We start from the raw sequence: 21,362 nt of genomic DNA on the forward strand, positions 1-21,362 counted from the left end.
TTTTATATTTTATAGTTTATTCATACTGCTTATTCTTATAATATGTGTTTTGACCTAATTTGATGCCACATTAGGTGTCTCACTTTTTAATTAGTTGCAGAACACTAGTCTGAACATAGTAGTATGCCTTCCTTATGGTCAGATCTCAGTATTGGGTCATTCAGTATTCAGCTTGATTGGAAATCCTTATGTACTCATAAATATGAATTTCATATTAGAAACAGTTACCTAAGCTCCATCCTCAGTTTTGTGTCGTCATTGGTGGCTTTCATTCTCAAATTAGTAATTTTGTGAGACACACTATTGGTACCAAAAGTTACCCAGAGGTTGGCTTGCTTAAAACTTAATGTTGGATGTGGGATATGCTTACTTAACTCCAAAATTATGATACGGGGCATAGTTTTTCTTAGGTCTCACCTGCTCTTGAAAATATGCCATACTAATAGAGAGACGTTTGGAAATTTAGATTCATCTGAATACTATTTCTAATGCAGACTCTGAACTTCAGGTGTGATTCACATGCATTAACTTGGAAATACGCCGTACTGATAAGGAGATGTTTGGAAATTTAGATTCATCTGAATACTGCTTCAAATGCAGACTCTGAACTTCAGGTGTGATTCACATGCATTAGATTTAAGATCCTTTTCTAAAATTGTGGCTTTTTTTTTTTTTTCATAATACAGCTTATTCTTTAAAATCTGTAGTTCCATTTTATTGTTTGGTTTATGAATATGTACAGTTCTCTAGTTGTTAACTGTTGATATGACTAAGTTTGAATTTGAATAAATTATTTTAAAAATAAATAATTCTAAAAATAAAGAAATTAGCAAAGTTCTTATTTATTCCCTTTGGTTTCAAATTCATGGTATTCAGTTGTCTTGTTAAATCTGAGTTTTATTGGCTACTTGGGACTCCCCCCAAAAAGTTTTTTAATTTTGAAAACAGCTAATCATCTCTTAGGCTTTCAGAACCTGCTTGGCTGCATTAAAGTAACTGCAATGTCCCATTTCCTCCTTTGGATTGTACCATGTGTTAAATAAGAGCACAATCTTGAAGAAGTTCAGCCTTGGTTACTTTTCGCATCACATGCAAAGAACCAGAATCGCAGAGTTTACATCAAAACTGTGGAAACTGCTTACCAGCCTTTTTACATGAATAAACTTTGAAAAAAGTTTTTTCTTTTATTTCAGGAATTCATCTCTGACATGTAAACTTAGCCTTTCCATGTTTAGACAAACTTCTAAAATTCTGTATCTGGCAGGTTAGGCCCTAGGGGTTACCTATAGTCTGTGCAGCTAATTGATTCCCGTATTTGGTTGTGGAAAGTTTCAGGCTGGCTGTATTTACCCTGCATGCAGCATGTTAAAAAGCCCCAGCTTTCCCCCGGCCCCTTTCCTTTGCTTTTCTTTTTTTAAGGTTTACTGAGATCTGATTTCTTTTTATTTCAGTCCCCTCAACCTTCAAAGCTGTTTCTGTCTTGATTTCTGGCTCTCTTCGGTGCTTATCAGTGTCTGCTGCTCCTGCTGTAGGTGTCTTCTACTGTTTTCCATCCCTTTTCCTTGCTCCTGATTTCCTTTTGATGCATGGGTACTTCTTGGTTCTCAGGTCAAGTGATTTAGTTTATAATCTGCTCTCTCGAAGAGCACTATTGCATTCCTTCTGCTTTGTGAATTGGCTAGTCAGAGCATGTTGTGATAACCTTTGTATTTTGCTGTCTGTGTATTTTCCTTGGTGGTTGCTGATGCACTGATTAATTTTTGCCAAAGAAGGTAACTTGGCAATTCTTCATTTTTTGGCACTTTCAGAGCACTATTCTATGTGACTTTTTAAAAAGGAAATCTGACTGGAAAAGAAATACCCCTTAAAAAATATTTGTGACCAGGGGATAAGGTCTTGGGCATTGTTTGTATTCTTTTTTTTTTTTTTTTAAAGATTTTATTTATTTATTTGTCAGAGAGAGAGAGCGAGAGAGCGAGCGAGCAAGCACAGGCAGAGTGGCAGAGGGAGCTCCTGCGGAGCAAGGAGCCCGATGTGGGACTCGATCCCAGGACGCTGGGATCATGACCTGAGCCGAAGGCAGCCGCCCAACCAACTGAGCCACCCAGGCGTCCCCATTGTTTGTATTCTTAATGAAAATATCCTGTTGGTCAAATGGAATTTTGTGGCTGAATGAATACCCCAAAGCAGATGCATGTTCTGCAAGATTTGTAAACTTCCACTCTAGACATCTATAACACATTGTGGGAATATCAAATATATATAATAAACTACATGTTTATAAAAAATAAAATTTAGAATAATTGTGGGTAGACTCAAAGTACGGAACTGCAAGACCATTTAAGCAGTCATTTCCTTTTACAGAGAGCCCTTTTGTTTTTTTAGCAAAAAGTGATGAAAAGGATACTAGCACTGATAGATAAAATTGAGATAAATGGTAAGCTTCAAACACAGCTGTGCTAAAATTGGGGATTGGGTAGTCTTCTGCAGTCAGGCAGGGCGAGTAACTTGATATCTCTTACTTTGAGACTTATTTTTAGTTTTCAGCTTTATTTTAGCTCTTTTTAGTGGGAATGGAGGGTGCATGACCAAAATTTAAAGAAACAAAATATGCAAGTGTGTAAAGTCATTCCTTTGAGAAAAAAATTCCTTTTGTTTTCTTATATTAACTTCAGCCAAGGAAACAAGTTCCATATGTTAGTAGTATGTTTGAAATATTAGGGGACTCCTACATATATGAAAGATTGCTTTGTTAAAATGTAAATATTTGTGAAATTGTAATGAAGACAGTTTTGTAGCTAGATACTTGAAAATAAAAGCAAAAAACCCAGTTTATGGTACTTCTCCATAACATGTCCCATATTAAATGCTGACATACCTTACTCTAGCCACACTTATTTCACTGGCTGTCTTTTTTGCTCTTATATAAAGGGGAAAATAGGTTATGCCTAGAGCAATAAATACTTCATCAATTTCTGATATAACTGAAGGTGGGGTTTCTTCTTAGTAAGATTTTGTTGTGAATTCAAGTGTGAGGGAGTTTTAGGGCTGAGAGAGATACATGTAAGTCTCATTTGGGAACTACTGGTTAATATTTGACGAGCTTTATAAAAATCCCACCATACCTATTGAATCAGTATCTGTGAAAGTGGAGCTCTTGCATTTATATTTTTACCCAGATCTTTAGGTGATTTTTTTTTCTTAAGGTCAGGAATTAGTAATTACTATTAACAACAGAGTAAAAATGTTAGATCTTACCACAGTACAAAATACACATAAAGATTGGTGGATTAATTTTTATATCAAAATAATTTTTATGAGGTAAAATATAAACAGCCTGAAATATTAGACTTCATTGTCTTTGTCCTAGTTTGGCCTGTGCTTACAGGTTCTTTGGGATGTATGAATTCAGTCTTCTCCCTGTTCAGATGCTTAGGGTAGATATGTTTAAGAAACACTACTGTTGGGATACTTAATGAGTTATTAGGGCAAAGGAAGGAATAATAGATTTATTACCTTATAATTAGTGTGGAGACAAGGTGGAGAAAGGAAAAACTGTTAGAAGAATTGAGTAGAAAAAAAGGCGGAGAAAAACTTGACTCATTCAAACTTTTTCGTGTGTGTAGGTACAGTTATTTGCTGATCAGTAAGTAGTAATGTGTATGTATCATAATGGATGAGCAAGTTTAGAGGAGATGGTATATGTAAATTATTTCCTTTTGCACATAGCACCTTAGGTGGTAGCATTGTTACGGGTGAAAGGGGTGTTCCTGTCACATGTAATTCATATTGTCTCAAAATTGAATATTTTTGTATTTCTATATGCAGAGAGCAATGAGTAGAATATGAAAAGACATCTTATAATTGTCTTTATTGGGCTAAATATGCATGGGAATTTATAAATTTTTAAAGGGAATTTGTGAAAAATAGCTGAAGTAAAAAAACAGATGACCTGGATTTTTTCTCTGTATGTTCCATTCCCTACATCCTCATTCACACAGTAAAACCAGTACTTTGTGGATTGATGAGAATAAACAACAAGCAGTTGTTTATCTTGTTTCTAGCACTTACTTTATTTGTTTTTAATTGGTTTTTAAAATAATAAGTTCTATGGAGAATATTTTATTTCTTGGTAATACAGAATATTTGAGTGTTAATGGAATTTTATTCTTTCTTAGGTCATGTTTACTGGTGAAAATATTCCCGTTCATCCTCATGTTTATAGCAATGGTCATATCTGTTTATCCATTCTAACAGAAGACTGGTCCCCAGCGCTCTCAGTCCAATCAGTTTGTCTTAGCATTATTAGCATGCTTTCCAGCTGCAAAGAAAAGGTAGGACTTCTCAGAATTATTCCAGGTAATATCTCTTTTTTTAGTTTAGGTAGAGAAACTATTTTAATACATAATTTATGTGAAGGAAGACTTAATGCCTTTTATTAAGAAGTTGTGGATAATATGCTTAGTAACAGATTAGAAAATTACTTCGATAATCTTTCATTCCATGTAGAAGTCAGACATTGTTTTATATTTCTTAAACAGAAAATTTCTGCAGATGTTCTCAAATAATTTGAATTTTATTTCTGTAAGCATGCACAAGGTAGAAGTGTACAAGAAATTCTCATTTCTAGATTTCACAGTGGAAAGTCCCAAGAGCATGTTTCCCTTCTCCCCTCTGCTGGCTCCCACCCTATCAGCCTCTTTTAGGGAATTTCCCAGGAACCAGAGCTTTCCTATCATACTGATCATCATGATTAGGTTGAAAGAGAAAGGTTAGAGACCAGCAGAATTTTCAGGACTTTTCTTCTCATTCCCCTTTATTTATCCACAGATTCTGTCTGATGGAAAGGTAAAAACACCAGAAAGAAAAATCACACGAGTTAAATTTAGGATACCCTTTTAAAGTATCTAAATCCTGTGTGCATTTCTGGCCCTCTTGTGATTTCTGCCTGAGAGTCAGTGTGTAGCCTAGTGTTCATGTATTTCTCTATTTTAAAGCCTCTTTTCTTCATGAGGTTTTCCTTTTGTATTGGGTCTAAAGGAGAAACAGCTTTACCTTACAGATTAGGGATCTGTGGGGTTATTATAGCAGTTTTTCCCCCCTGTTTTCTTGAAATCGAACTCTCATTTTTACTAAATTAGCATTTAGAGAACTTTAAATGAGTTTTTTTTTTTTTAAAGATTTTTATTTATTTATTTGACAGAGAGAAATCACAAGTAGGCAGAGTAGCAGACAGAGAGAGGGAGAAGCAGGCTCCCCGCTGAGCAGAGAGCCCGATATGGGGCTTGATCCCAGGACCCTGGGATCATGACCTGAGCCGAAGGCAGAGGCTTTAACCCACTGAGCCACCCAGGTGCCCCCTTTAAATGAGTTTTTAGAGAACTTTAAGTAGTTTATTTTTAAATGATAGGTTATCTAGGCTGAAACACTCTAAGCCATTGTTTGCAAACTGAATTTCTTGAAATGTTAGTTTCATAAGCAGATTCTTGGTGTTAGGTTTAAAAAAACAGGTTCTTTTTGTTCAAAGAAGCATGGGGAAATAATGGTTTAAATTGAATTTTTTAATTACAGCATTAAGAGCATTAATATGCAATTTATATACCATATAAGAATGTAAGAAACTTCTGTCAGTTAAACTGTGACAGTTAATACATGTTAAAAGGCATGTATCCCCATTCAGGAATATTAAAATGTGCAGAAAAACATACATCTTTGAATAGATGAAATAGGGTACACATTATGTTACTGTAGTGTTTTTTAACTAACTTTGCCTATGGGCTTTTCTAGGTTGCATTTTAAGGCTACACTTGAGCTTGGCCACACTTGTTAACCTCGAGGGCTTTGAAAACAAGTCTTATTTATTGCTTCCATGTTTTCTCTGCTCCCACACTTCTACCCTCTACACACACGTAACTTTTAAATTTTTAGGTATAGAGTAGAGCAGTTTGCAGTTAGAAGGATTTCTGTATCCTCATTAATGTTTAATGTCTTTAGAAAGGTGAAGCAGTAAGTATAGGATTTTAATAAGAAAAGTTGAGGTGAACACCAGTGATGTGTGCACATAACTCTTACAGGTGCCTTGTAATGATTAGTGCTTTGTTTACATTTAATGTAATGATTTACAATAAATAAATAAATGTAATGACTTACTATTAAAAACTAGAAAATGACTATATTCTCCATCTCCTTTATCCTTTTCTAGTCTTCTCTCATCCCCCTCACATTTCAGTTGTCTACTACTAGTTTTTCCTGCATAGTTAGTATTATTCCATTTAAATTATTGGTAAGCTATATTATATAATATGAACTAAATTATATTTAACCAAGATAGTAATTTGGAAGCAATTCTGGCAGCATTAGTTCTGTGAAATGCAGTAAAATTCCGTAAATGTTTATTAGGAACCTAGTAAAGTGCTGTTTCTACTGTGCTAAGTACTAGATTATAAAGATAAAGAGGAAACTTGTTTTGGCACTGAGGGGATCTAGCTCCAAATAAGCTTTTGAAAGTCTTCTAACTACTCACCAAAAACTCTTTTTTAAAACAGTTGAATTTTATTCTGTGGTCAATGTAGTTCTATGAGTTTCATTTTAATATTTGACTTGAATAAAAATTTTAATTTTTACTCTAAGTATTTGGGAACTTTGATTTATTCATAATTCTTTGATTCCAATTTTCATTTTCATAATCAGGGATGTTTCCCTCAATTAAAGGCATTTAAATCCATCATGTCATGTAGATTTCAGTAGATTAAAGATAATTTCTGATATTGAGAAGTCTTTCAGTAATCTACCATTTATTCTTAGTGCCCTTACAATACAGATAGTCCAAACTTTCTAGCTTGTATTCCATTCCTGAAACAATTTTGGTAATCCGTCATTTTATATAGTTACTTTATTTTTCTAAGAACCAAATCTCTGTGATCACTTATCAGTTTGGTTATATTCTTAAACGAATAGAATGAGTGTTTTTTTTTTTTTTTTTGAAGATTGGTTGTTGGTTTTGTTTTGTTTGTTTTTGAAGATTGGGTTCTAACCAGTATACAGAGAAAATGAATTTATGAAGTTATTTGTTGCAGTGGTAGCAATTTATTCCACATTAACACAGATTATGACTTACAGGACAAACAGCAACAGATTATCTATTCTTTGAAGTCGTCAGGCATCTAATTTCATGATACTTTTTCAAATATTTTCTCAAACTTTATCAGCAGGGTAATCTTTGGTTAGTTTAACTTAAGCTCTACTCTTCCCTTTTTTTAAGTTACTATTAATATTAACTTGTAAGGGCGTTATTAGGCTCAATTAAGATCACAGAGTTCTGTACGTGAGTTGTAGAAGTGCCAGGTGGACTGCCTATTTCCCTACCTACTGTCTAGGCAGTCCTACTCAGCATAGGTTTTTGGTTGGACCTATCTACTAACTTATCTACTAACCTGTGCTCAGTAGCTTTAATACAAATTTGACGTGTTTCCATATTTTTGTAGAGACTCACAGTATTTCTCGTGTCTGGTCAGTCCAACAGTTTTCAGGAAAATTCCCGTTCAAAATCTGTCTTCATTGTTGTTGGCATCACTATTTCTACTGTAGCTCCCTTGCAGAACTGCCATATGTATGTAATATTGTGCTAGTTGGGCATATATATGGCAGAAATGCCAAGATAGCTTTTTCCCCTTTTTCCTCTTATATATTGTTTGCAAACTGAATCCTTTGGTCTGTCCTTGGTGATGCTTACCTTACTGGAGGTTTATAAGTTGCTATTAATTTCTCAAACTGAGTTTAGATAGACTTTTCTGGGTTTTAATTAGATAAAATAAAGGGAACCAAAATTCCTTAAAACCTAATGCTGCCTCTTTGGGTTAATAGTCATTCTCTAGTAATCCCACTGGAACCTAATCCAAATCATACATACATGCCCCTGTTTTTATTTATTTTTTAAATTTCAGTGTCAAGGGGCTGCTTTTCCTGGAATATATTATTTCAGTTGTGCCACATCAGCATTTATATTGTTTTTAGACTTAATGTAATAATTCTGCTAAAGCTTTTTCTTCCATTTTACAACTTCTCTTATCTATTTAAACTCCTTTTGGTTTCAGAGACGACCACCAGATAATTCTTTTTATGTTCGAACATGTAACAAGAATCCAAAGAAAACAAAATGGTGGTATCATGGTAAGCACAGTTTTATTTTAGAATAATAACTTTATAGCATTTTGGTTTGAAGGATTATATATCTGTTTGCTTGCAGTAAAGGAAGGAATATATAATTAATGTATTTTTGTAATATGGAGAAGAGTCTTTAAAATGTGAAGCCATTTAAAAAAAAAAGTGAAGCCATTTAAAGGATATGTTGGACTAGATTTTTAATGGAGCACATAAAATCATGGCTACCATACAAGTAAAATCTAAAATTGCTTTAACATTCTGAAACGCTACCATTTTATTACTAAAAACAGGGTCCTTAATAATCTCCAGATGAAACTGGAATTAGTTATTGGGAAACCTATTACTTGAAATAGAAGTTTTGATGTCTTTCGAAATTACTTAACTCTGGTACTGTACTTAGTGGTGGGAGGGGGATCACATTGTGAGAGATGACCCATTTAAGAACGCTCTTCCTGTTCTAATAGTCCTCAAAAATTTGTGTTTCTTCTGTCTGTAGCTATATGAGTACAGTATTCTCACTAATGTTATTTTATTGTTTTTGTTGGGAGAGTGCTAATAGCTTTTTTTTTTTTTAAGATTTTATTTATTTATTTGACAGACAGAGATCACAAGTAGGCAGAGAGGCAGGCAGAGAGAGAAGAGGAAGCAGGCTCCCTGCTGAGCAGAGAGCCTGATGCGGGGCTCAATCTCAGGACCCTGGGATCATGACCTGAGCCGAAGGCAGAGACCTTAACCCACTGAGCCACCCAGGCACCCCTGCTAATAGCTTTATAATTGAAAACTGCAAGCATCTTTTCTAAACTGACCTCACTGCCTCCCTAAAGAGGTGTATTTGAAATTCAAAACAAAATTTTATATTCCTCAATGTCCTTTTTGAAGTGCGTGAACAAAAACTACCTTCTGTGATTTTTGTATCCATAAGAGCATTTCCTTTATTTTTCTTTTGTAAAATGTTAGTCTAGTAAGAAATTAGAATTGACAGAGCTAATTTATAGGAATATGGCCTTTCCCCCTTACCTTTCTATCCTTTGTGAAACTTGTTAACTGAGTTAGTTTGAGTCATTTAACAACTTCTTAAATTATGAGAGTTCTGTTAGGTGTTGATAAGTGATGATTAGAATCAACATGATAGCACTACATCAGCAGTTACAAGTTAGAAAACACAGTGAAAGAATGCCATTTTTGAGAGCCAACAGATAAATATTCCAGCTAATGTTAATGACAACTATAGATGATCTAGAAGAAAAATGACAAAACTTGGAAGACAAATCAATATTATAGAAAAATGTATAGTTTTACAAATTACAGGTTTAATATAACTTAGTAAAAATCCAGTGGAATGATGGCTGGGTGCTTCAAAGTTTGGGGAAGAATAATAGGCAAGAAGAGCTGTTTGGATTTTGAACTAAAGGATAATGGAGAATTGGTCTACCAGATACCAAAACATATTAATGCAAGAGTAGACATCAAAATAGAATTACTTTCTATTTGTATTTGTATTTCTATTTCTTATGTATAAGATTTGAATATATAATCAGTTGGATGTCACAAAACCAATGAGGAAAAAACTATTTAGTAAGTAATCCTGCTAGGAACTTGGTAATCATTTTGGGAAAGAAATATTTAAATTTTTACTTCATATGTAAACTCTTCCTTGTGGATTGAAATTTTTTTTTAAGAAAACAAAAAAAATATAATTTTTTTTTAAGCTGAGTATCAGTTCGGAGAAAGGAAGAATTTCTGAAGTTAAAAGGAATCAGAAATTAAATAGTTATATGAAAATTTAAACCTTTTAGAAAATGTTTTATTTATTTATTTCTTTTAAAGATTTTATTTATTTATTTGACAGAGACAGCAAGAGAGGGAACACAAGCAGGGGGAGTGGGAGAGGAAGAAGCAGGCTTCCCGCTGAGCAGGGAGCCCAACATGTGGCTCCATCCTAGGACCCAGGCTGAAGGGTGACACTTAACGACTGAGCCACCTAGAAAACCTTTTAGGAAAACCTCAAAGCACAGTCAGCATAAGGTTTAAAAATGTGAAAAACAATTATAGCTTATTAAAAATAAAGACTATTTATGAAAATTCTTAACATAATACATACAATTAAAAGCGTAGACCAAAAAGTTCACAGTAAAATAATTACTGATTTAGTATTTTGAAACTGTTATTAAATTGCAGAGTTGAGTAAAATGAATGCAGTGCTAGAAAAGAGTAAAGGGTAGAATAAAATAGTACTCTCATATTTGCTGTTGGTATAGCAAATTCAGCAATATTTAACAAGCTTAAAATTTAAGATTCAAGGCTTTTGTCTCAGTTACCAAACTTCTGAGAATCCATCCTAAGAAAATCATCTTTAAAACAAGAAGTGTTTTATACAGTGGAATGTTCACTGGAGCATTATAATATACTCTATTTCTTATCCCCCATGTGCTGTTTTCCTGGAATGAATCCTGCACAGACACACACAGAAACACCCTCCTGCCTCAACCAGTCCTTGCCCTACACACACCCTCTTGGGAACTCTTTCACCAAAGTCTTGCTGATTACTTTCTCTTCTAAAGAGTCTAATGAACTTTATTACTGTGCCTAGAATGCTGGTTTTGTTTTAGTTTTTAAGAAATCCCCAGATAATTCTGATGGAGCTTGTCACTTGAGAACTACCGTTTCAGGGATTCTGAGGTATAAAGGGACAGCTTTCCATATAAAATTAATTAATAATCAGACTTAATTCTTTCTGAGCACTGAAGGTCTACTAAAACACTTAACAAGACCCTACAGCCCTTTACTTCAATTTACATTGCTGGCTTCTCATTCTTTCTCATATTCTTGCCTTTTAGGACCAAAAACCAAACTGCCTCTTCTCTCTGTGCCCTTCTGAGGAGCCCTTCTGAAAAAGAAAAGAAAAAAAAAAAGAGAAAGGGAAAAAAAAAATTGAATGTCACAGACCCTTTGGTCTTAGCATAGAAAGTTCCCAGATTCATAAAAAGTTAAGATCAATCAATCAAGAATATTGACAAACACAACTAAATCAAACATTTTTAAAGTGTCAAAGTTCTGAAGATAGTATAGTTACTCTCTTCCCAACGCAGCTTCACTAATAATAGAAAAATCCCCCATTGTCTTTTCCATAGTGTTTTTATTTTTTTATTTTTATTTATTTATTTTTTAAAAAAGATTTTATTTATTTATTTGACAGAGATCACAAGTAGGCAGTGAAGCAGGCAGAGAGAGGGGAAGGGAGGCAGGATCCCCACTGAGCAGAGAGCCCGATGCAGGGCTGGATCCCAGGACCCTGGGATCATGACCTGAGCCAAAGGCAGAGGCTTTAACCCACTGAGCCACCCAGGCGCCCTTCCATAGTGTTTTTAAACCACTGGAGTTTTCTAATAAAACTTGAGAGGAAATTGTCTTGGAATAATGAATTTTAAAAATACATTTATTTGGGACACCTGGGTGGCTCGGTCATTAGGTGTCTGCCTTTAGCTTGGGTCATGATCTCAGGGGCCCGGGATCAAGTCCTGCATCCGGCTCCTGCTCAGTAGAGAGCCTGCCTCTCCCTATGCCCTCCCCCTGCTTGTATGCATTCTCTTTCTCTCTCTCTCTCAAAAAAAAAAAAAAAAAAGAAAAGAAAAAAACATTTATTTTTTTTTTTAAGATTTTATTTATTTATTAGAGATCACAAGTAGGCAGAGAGGCAGGCAGAGAGAGGAGGAAGCAGGCTCCCCGCTGAGCAGAGAGCCCGATGTGGGGCTCGATCCCAGGACCCTGGGATCATGACCTGAGCCGAAGGCAGAGGCTTTAACCCACTGAGCCACCCAGGCACCCAAAAAAAACATTTATTTTGAAAGTGTAACCTTCTTTACCATTCTGTCCTGCCCCAATGTTAGATAGTATATTCCTGTTTTTTCCCCCTTTCTTCCTCCCTGGTAGGGAAATTTCAGAAAGATTAATATCTTTTAGGCCCTCTAATGCTCCTTTATGTAGTTGAAAGGATTTATGAGAAGTCCTTTCTCTAAGATTATTCCCAGAATTTTTCATTATGTGCTTTTGATAAGAAATGGAGAAAGGTCACATAGTGAAACTAGAAATATAAAATAAATTCTTTAAAATAAAATACACTTCATATAAGTTTTTTATAGTAGTTTTTATCTATTAACTAAGAAATTTATACTTTCATGACTAAAGTAGAAAAGCCTTTTAATAGTTTAAGCTATTAAATTCTCCACCTTAGCCCAGAAATACCAAGAGAGGCTTTTCAAACTAAATTAAGCCTCCCCCCCTTTTTTTTAAGATTTTGTTTATTTATTTGAGATAGGGAAAGAGAGAGTGATGGGGAGAGACAGAAAGGGAGGGAGAAGCAGACTCCCCACTGAGCAAGGAGCCCAACATGGGGCTCAATTCCAGGATCCTGGGATCATGACCTGAGCCAAAGGCAAATGCTTAACCAACTGACCCACCCAGGCACCCCCAAATTAGCCTCTTAATGTATAATAATAGTCCAGGGTTTGTGTAAGAATTCACTTTATTCAATAAACAGATTACACTTGATCTTAGCCAAAAGGCCGAGAAGCGATATTCAATAAACAGATTAAAAGTGTTTCCCTCCCCTCTCCCCCCAAATACAGATTAGCCATCTTAAAAGGACTGAATTCTTTTTCAACTAAATTATGATTATTCTAGTTTAGGTCCCAGTCCCAGGTACAGATACATTATTTTCATTTACAGATAATTCTGTTTAAAACATCCCAGTTTATTGACTTACAGTGATTATTCATATCTCAATATGTTCTCTACTCATGCTTGAACCCTGCATATCTAAATCCTTCCCCTCCCAGAATCCCCCTTTAAGTCAACAGTTTTGCTCTAGGAGTGACCCTCATATGAAATCAAGCACAGGTAATACTAGTTATACTTTGACATGATAGAGCAACTGCTCTTTTATAAAGGGGACTGGGTGTAGACAATCTTCCTTGAACTTTTCCTCCACCTTTAAAAAACTAAAGCATTTCAGCTGTGTAGCATATATTATCTTTGCCTTTATACATTTCAGAGTGAGTTATAACAATGTGAAAAATAGCTCACCTTGGCCTTATATTTGAAATTGGAAAATCTTATAAGTCATGCTAACTCATAAAGCAAAACGTGTCTGCTCTGTTTTTGATCTTTCCAGATGTCAGCTTATGTTTTTCTGTTTAGCTGCTTTAGTTCCAAAAAGATCTTCATGGATTAATCATATTCTCCTTACAACAACAAATTACCAAGAAATATGGACTCTTGTTATTTCTTAGCATCATCTAATTCTGAAACGATTATAAAGTCAAATCAGAGTCCTGATGTGACCTGCAGACCTAAATAAAAAGATCAGAGACTGAGCAAGGTCTTGCTTGGAATTAGATGAACTCACTGAAACACTTAACATTTCAGTTTTTAGAAGCCAAGCAGAATTGTAGCCCTCAGGTACAAGCTCCATAGTCCTGTGTTGTGCTAACCGACATACTTGGGTCAACGTGGGTCAGAGTGTTTGTCAGTATTTGTAATCAAAGAGGCAAGAGAGGTTTGGGTTTAGATTTGTAATATCTGTGTGCTTCAGAGAGGGCTTCCTGGATGCAGGATGGATGCACTATTAATGAAAAACAGTAATTTGGCAATTCAGTAGATGTCCTGGTTATAGAAGAGTAGGATTCCACTGATACACCAAAATTGAGCTGCCAAATAACCAGTGTTAAGTTCTTGGGAAAAAAGCCTCTTTCAACTTAAACTATCTTCCCCATTGTTGGTATATCTTGAAAATGTAGGCCAGTCAACTGCTACCCTACTGTTACTTGTGGTATCATACCATAGGCATTTCTGTTTGCATTTCTTTTCTTTTTTCTATTTTTTTTTTAAGATTTTATTGATCTGTTTGATGGGGAGAGAGATTACAAGCAGGCAGAGAGGCAGGGAGAGGGAGGTGGGAAGCAGGCTCCCCGCTGAGCAGAGAGCCCATCACGGGGCTCGATCCCAGGACCCCGAGGCCATGACCCAAGCCGAAGGCAGAGGCCTAACCCACTGAGCCACCCAGGTGCCCCTGTTTGCATTTCTTTTGAACTTCTTCTCTAGCTCCTCCTATTAAAGTATAAAAAGTTATTGATATGTGAATACATACTCCTTATTGTTTCTTACTTGAAGTTTGCTATCAGCCTGTTCTCCAGAATTTTATTACTTTTACAGTTTCTATTCACTAAAGGGTTAAAGTCATATCTGCCTTGGAATGCAAATATTCTGTGTTGTAAATTTAGCCAGAGGCCCATATGCTTTGAAAAATCAATTAAAAGGGGCGCCTGGGTAGCTCAGTGGGTTAAGCCTCTGCCTTTGGCTCAGGTCATGACCTCAGTATCCTGGGATCGAGTCCCACATTGGGCTCTCTGCTCGGTGGGAAGCCTGCTTCCTTCTCTCTCTCTGCCTACTTGTGATCTCTCTCTGTCAAATAAATAAATAAAATCTTAAAAAAAAAAAAAACGCCTAACTGTCACACCTATTTTCGGGGCACCTGGGTGGCTCAGTGGGTTAAAGCCTCTGCCTTCGGCTCAGGTCATGATCCCAGTGTCCTGGGATCGAGCCCCGCGTCGGGCTCTCTGCTCTGCGGGGAGCCTGCTTCCTCCTCTCTCTCTGCCTGCCCCTCTGCTTAGTTGTGATTTCTGTCAAATAAATAAAATATTAAAAGAAAGAAAGAAAGAAAAATCAATTAAACACAATAGGGTTAAAAATTAAAAAATTAACAAAGGGAACTAACCAAAATAGGTATTTGAATAGACAACTCATTTCAGCATATAAAGGGGCTGAGGAATTGACCTATAATTCAGGGCTAGAATGGTCCATAGAAAACAAATGTATACAGTTTAGTACACAAATGAATGAATGATTGAGTGTCAAAGTTCAAAATCATACAATAGACATAATTGTGCTTGAAAAAGATAAAAAGTATCTTTTTATGGGACCATAAAAATGTTTCAATAAGATAGATAATAGAATTCATTAATAATATGATTCATCTGTTTCCTAGCATCCAGATTAAACATACACAACTTAGTTTCATAAGTGATTGCTTTCCACAGATGGCAGTACTGATCTGGTTCCTGAAGCATTTTCCTTAACATGATACAGAATTGAGCAGTATAGCTTAAGACTGTAATTTGAGTATTGGCTTCAGAAGACTAGGCTTATAGGAAATAGATTGGCATGATGTTTAGCTGTTATGTCCAATAAACTGTTAAGTTTATAAATTTGGGGAGGTGTAGAGAATATCTTCTTGTTTTACAAAACTGTAGACTGTTCTGGTTCCATTCAGCTGGAACATTTACTGTAGAATTCTAAGGATTATAAGGTGATAGGAACACAGTCATCTCAGACTAGTATTAACAAAATTTCTTCCTGCCTTATAGCTGTCCATAGAATTACCTACGTTATTTGTGAACTTTTTCTTACATTTGCAGTACCTTTTAGGATTAGAGAATCACTTTCTAAATTTCTAAGTCCGGATTTTACTCAGTCTAACAGTTTTTTTCCTTTTATTTCTTGATGGATAACAATTCTGTTGTCTTCTGTGGAATCTTTCTTAGTTGATTCATAAAAACAAACAAACAAAAAAACCCTTTAATTCCTAAACTGTTGAGATACAAACCTATGTGTAAAGATTTAGTTTAGTTTTGTTTTGTTTTTAAGATTTTATTTATGGGACGCCTGGATGGCTCAGTTGGTTAAGTGCCTGCCTTTGGCTCAGGTCATGATCCCAGAGTCTTAGGATTGAGTAGGCTCCCAGCTCAGCAGGGAGCCTGCTTCTCCATTAGCCTCCTGCTCTCCCCGCTTGTGTTCACTCACTCTTTCTCTCTCTCTGACAAATAAGTAAAATCTTTTTAAAAATTCATTGAAAAAATATATTTTATTTATTTGAAAGAGAGAATGAGAGAGAGCACAAGAGGAGGGAGGGGCAAAGGGAGAAGCAGACTCCCCGCTGAGCAGGGAGCCCTATGCGGGGCTTGATCCCAGGACTCCAGGATCATGACCTGAGCCTAAGGCAGTCCCTTAACCAACCGAACCACCCAGGTGCCCCAAAGATTTAGTTTTATCTTGGAAGTGAAATCCCACTTCATATCTACTGACTTATTACTGTGTTCCTTTTCTTTTAGTCTTTCTTTTAGTCTTTAGTCTTTGGGACTCCCTGGATAGGGAGGTAGTCTCCAATATAATGTGATGGTTGTGAAGTCCATTAAAATGTGATAGTTTTTATGCTCTGGGGGAAACTAATTGACTTTCTTCTCATGTAGTTCTCTCTCACTCATATTTCCCAAAAGTCAGTGAAGTTAGCCATGGTAGATGTCATCTCTTTGGAACTGGTTATTTGTATATTACATTTGAGGGTATACTTTTAATAAGGGCTTCTACAGTTCCAGAAAAAAATTTAAATGGTTAACCTGAGATTTTCTTTTTCAGGCCTTCATCTTGCTACAAATACTTAGTCAAGAGGTTAGAAATATTGAGTTCTTTGATCATGTTTTACAGACTTATATTTGTCTTGATCCACGATGGGTTTGCTCTAAAAACTTTTTTTTTGTAAACCATCTTAGTATTCAATAATGTTTTTTCATCTAGCTAGGAAACAGTATTCTTTTTGGTAACAAATGGATTTTTTACTTCTCAGTGATGGCCTTTTTATTTGGGGAAAAGTTAGCCATGGCTTTAGCTCATACTTGTCTCCATACTTAAGTATTTGCTTGTAGATTTTTTGATTACTTACAGCTGTGACAGATTTGTAATGTTTAAGTCATTGTGTCCCTGTGGGTCCAACTATCAGAGATAATAGAACTCTATTTTCAAAACTTACTTATTAATAAGTTTATTTCTCTAAAGATAGAGTATTCAAGGCAGGGAATATTAGTCCTATTTTTTTTTTTTTTAAAACATCTAATCCAAGGTAGGGATTAGGCTAGGGAGAATAGCTTTGTGTGGATTTCTTAATCATTTTGGTGGATTGTAGCACATTCTACAGCACTTATTATACTGGAGTACTTCAGAATGAACAACGTGATGGAAATACATTTATGTTGTAGTCTATCAAAGATGATATACCTTTTGGAGATAAAATCTTACTATTGGTAATTAAATAGGTACATGATGTTCAAGTTGAATTTTGTCTCCCTTTTCTTACTGTATACATTGTCAAGTGGTAGAATACTTAAGGTTTGACTTATTAGGTAGAATTTAGTGCCATCTCTTAGCTTAGAAGTCTGTGTGATTAGTTTTATTTTTTTTTTCCAAAGACCCTAGAGTTATAAATTACTCCGTTGGAAGAGTGATGTTTTAAGGACCCTCTTTACATTCTTAAGTTTGTTCTGCATCCATGGCATCCATATCTCCTTGTTATTCCAAGTTCCATAGTAATTTAAGAAACAGATACTTTGATGTGACACTTAGAAGCTATAGGCTATCCATTTATTTTCTTCTTAAAGATATTTTCTTTAAAGATTTCTAATAATGTATTTTAAAAATCTGGTATATTTCACCCTTTAGATTGGCATTAAAATATAGAGTAATATTATTCTATGAGTTTGCCCAGCATAGAAATCAGATTTACTGGGTTTTAGTTCTCATTGAGTCATTGGAGATGGGGATTTTTTATTAACAGTGTATTGATCCTAAGGTGGAATAGTTTGTAAAATATTTTGGCCAGTTTTTCAGCAACGCTCTCCTTGAGAACTTTCACAGCTCTTGGGTAGTTGCCACTAGTCTGTCTTCTTTCTAAAGCTGCTTTCCGAGGAGTAACCAGTCCTCAAAATAAATCCTTCAGATAAGTCTTGTGAAATAATTTTGTAAAGTAAGTTAGGAACTCCACAATCTTACATAATGTGTTGAGGTTAACAGAAGGCATTACTAAATCTGTGAGGTGTTTTTTTTTAATGGCCTCGTTTGTATATGTATCTATATTTGCTAAAAATGTTAATTAATTTATCTTTAGAAAATACACTTGAAAAATAAACATGAACAGTGTATTAATTAATTTGGTAATTGTACCTCATTTGTGAAGTTATTTCTTTATAAAGACAAAACATGCATTATCCTGTGTTAAATACTATGACATTGTTGGTCAGGAGTTTACTTCCTATCTCATTACAACTTAAAATTGTTGCCCATAAAAGAACTCTTTATGACTGATAAATCCTTAATATGTGCTAACATACATCAATTTATTATTTTAAATAGAACTAACATACTGGTGCATCATTTAAGACTTGTGTGAACTGCTATTTCTGTGAAAGAATGGAACTTGATTTGTTTGTTACTATATAATTGAACACAAATGGGATTTTTTATTTGTAAAGATTGGGGGAGGCAAGTCAGACATGTAAACCATGTTCTTCTTGAAATTATTTTTGTTAGACTAACGTATATGGATTTTACTTACGCATGCTTGACTTTTTTAATTGTCTTTTTCTCTCCTTTTCTTAAAGATGATACTTGTTGATGCCACTGTTATCATCCTCCTAGCAGAAGATAGTCCTACTGAGAAAATGAGCACTTTGATCATTCAGTCTTTGAACTTTAACCTTTGACTGGAAGTGACCTATAGGCAATGAAGACTACTTCCTTTTACTGCATTTTTACTCGTGTGCATTCTGGGCGCATGTTGATCGCTGGTTCAGTCCAGGCAACTGACATGCTTTTATTAGTCATACAGTATTAATGCAGGTGTCAGGAAATGTCAATATAATTCCATTTTTTATTTTTATTTTTTTAAGCTTTTGGAAAAGTTCCAGGTCCTCACGTATTGTGCAATAACAATGACTTCCTTGGCGGTTTTGGGACGTTCATTGCCGGCAATGGACGTTAAACAGGAAAAATTTTCATTAACTCCTGCCACCCAATAATTAATGCATGATAGGGCCTATGAAATGAACTTACTGGTTATAATGGGATTATAAATAAAGTGAGGGATCCAACATTACTTTGAAAGTCACCCCAACTGTTTATATTTGGATTCTATGCACTGTGATCCTAAGGTTTAACAGCATGAATTAACATGCGTCTTTAAAGGACTGTAATGAAAGATCATTGCGTATTTATTGAATTGTTTATATCTGCTGTCAAATTGTTTTGACATGGAAGGTTTTCAAGTAACATTGGCAGAGAGGTACAATATTGTTTATCCCTATGGTGAAAATAAATTCATTTGTATATAGTTCCTCAGTCTCTGGAGTAAAGGTATGAGTAATCTAGGGTATGAACGGTTGAATCAAGGCTTGATCTTGGAAGTAAGAATAATGGCAGTGAGGATGAAACTGCTGCAGTCCTTAATTGGGGCTTGTTTGTACAGTAACGATTTTTCCAAGTAGATTACACTCTGTTACTTCCTGCTAGCCATCAGCATGAGCCCTACTGCCTAAACACTATTTCATTTATTTATGTTTGAAAAATCCATAAAGAGTTTTCGTTTGCAATTTTGTTTCTTTTGTTATGTTTTAAGTCAAGTTTGAATGTTACAGTACTTCAATTGAAAAGCTTTTGTCGAGTTTTTTCTTGTAATTTTTCTTTACTTGTAAGTATCATTTTGTCCTTTAATCCTGTACCCTAAAATAAGAAATACATTTTTGACAGAGGCTTAATGTTTTAACAAAAGAGTGTGGACATTTTTATTTTAAAATTTAGTCAAAAGTACACTCTAGAGTGGTATGTTTGCTTATTTGTCTCACATAACCGTACAGTTTTTCCTGGAAGGATTTTTTTTATTTTGTTTTCTTGTTGTTGAAAAGACTTTGCTTACAGCTAGATAAAATTTTTCTATAGAAAAAAAATTGTTGAAACGTCCAATTCTCAGTACCATGTAAGTTAATGATATTGCAACTAGGTTCTCTTTTTAAAAAGCAATTATGTATTTTATAAATTACCTTTTCACATATGCAAAAATCTGTTTCTACTACAATGTTATTTTTACTAATGCCTGTTGTTGCACTCTTTTTGACATATCCTGCAGTGAATAAATATATGAATCAATTTGGGCTTAAAAATAAAGGCCAATTGGCTGAAAGGTTTGAAGTATGTACCCCAGCAAAACATCCAATCAATAATTGGCAAGGAATATTTTCAAAATTGTTTTTAATCTCTGTATAGATGACATTTTGTAGCTTTGTACATGTTGTTAATTAAGGGCATATAATTTTACACTCTAAAAGTATAATTGCTGAACTCAGGGGTGGGTAGACTTCAAAAATATGTCTGCTGTAGAAATAACTTGAAAAAAAAAAATTAAAACTATGGCCAGCCACCAAATTGTGGATACTGTTTATACTACAGTTAGCAACTACCACTTTTTAAAATTAAACACATTTTTTGTTCTTTCTTGACTAGATACACATAAATTCTCATAATAGTCTATCAGTCTTATCATTCGGCCTGTTTAACTAAGACAGAAAATGTTTTTTGGAATGCTTTGAGCTACTCTTAATTTTTAACTGCTTTTTAATATGAAATCTGCAGTGGCAAATTATATATTTTTCATATTTTACACAACTGCTCCAAACTACTGATTGACTTGATCATTTTCAGGGGTGGGGGTGGGGGATCTTTCTCCATATTGCTGGTCCACTTACTAAAATTCTTTTATAAAGAAACGACCTGTGACATTTAGTCACCAAAGGAATTAATATACCAGGTCAAAGATTAACAGTGCTGTCCTGTAGATTAATAGGTCTTATATAGCCTCAATTGAGTTTTTTAAAATAAAAGCAGTATTTTAACATACCTCTTTCTCTACATAGAGATACCATAAAATAAAACAAAGTAGAGGAAAGTAAAGGAAACCAAATAATTTCAGTACATTTTATGGTTTAAAGAGAAGATAAGATGAAATACCATAAAATATAGGAATACCAACCATTCAGAATTTGCAATAACACCTTATTCATTACAGTACTCCCTTGAACTTAGGAATTATTGGAAACTCCTTTGCACTTAGATTTAATTAAGTTAATTTTAAATGTAAGTTACATTATTAAAAGACGTAAGACGTTTACCTGAGTCATTGCTCTAGAGAGGGCATTTAATGGCTTTGTAATAATAAAAAGAATATTTCTCTGTAATGTGTTGTTGAACAACAACCAGAATACCAAGAAAATGTACATAGGATTATGCTACTTCCCTCTTTCCTTGCTCCATGGGGCACTATCTGC

At 34.8% G+C, this 21,362-nt stretch overlaps 1 protein-coding gene across 2 annotated transcripts in view; it reads left to right on the forward strand.

The window, feature by feature from the left end:
- UBE2W (ubiquitin conjugating enzyme E2 W) overlaps positions 1-20,460 on the forward strand; it is a gene marked incomplete at its 5' end in the record, with an annotated part of 71,734 nt that extends 51,274 nt beyond the window's left edge. Inside the window, 3 exons of one of the 2 annotated variants that reach the window (XM_080800331.1) lie at positions 4,179-4,334; positions 8,094-8,169; positions 18,648-20,460. In XM_080800331.1, coding sequence (XP_080656457.1) covers positions 4,179-4,334; positions 8,094-8,169; positions 18,648-18,661 — 246 coding nt within the window. In that variant the 3' untranslated portion in view covers positions 18,662-20,460. The remainder of the gene's footprint in view (positions 1-4,178; positions 4,335-8,093; positions 8,170-18,647) is intronic. The other variant, XM_080800332.1, reaches the window with a different exon arrangement.
- Positions 20,461-21,362: the final 902 nt, after the last annotated feature.

This window comes from Martes martes (assembly GCF_963455335.1).
Source record: "Martes martes genome assembly, chromosome: 4".
NCBI lineage: Eukaryota > Metazoa > Chordata > Mammalia > Carnivora > Mustelidae > Martes > Martes martes.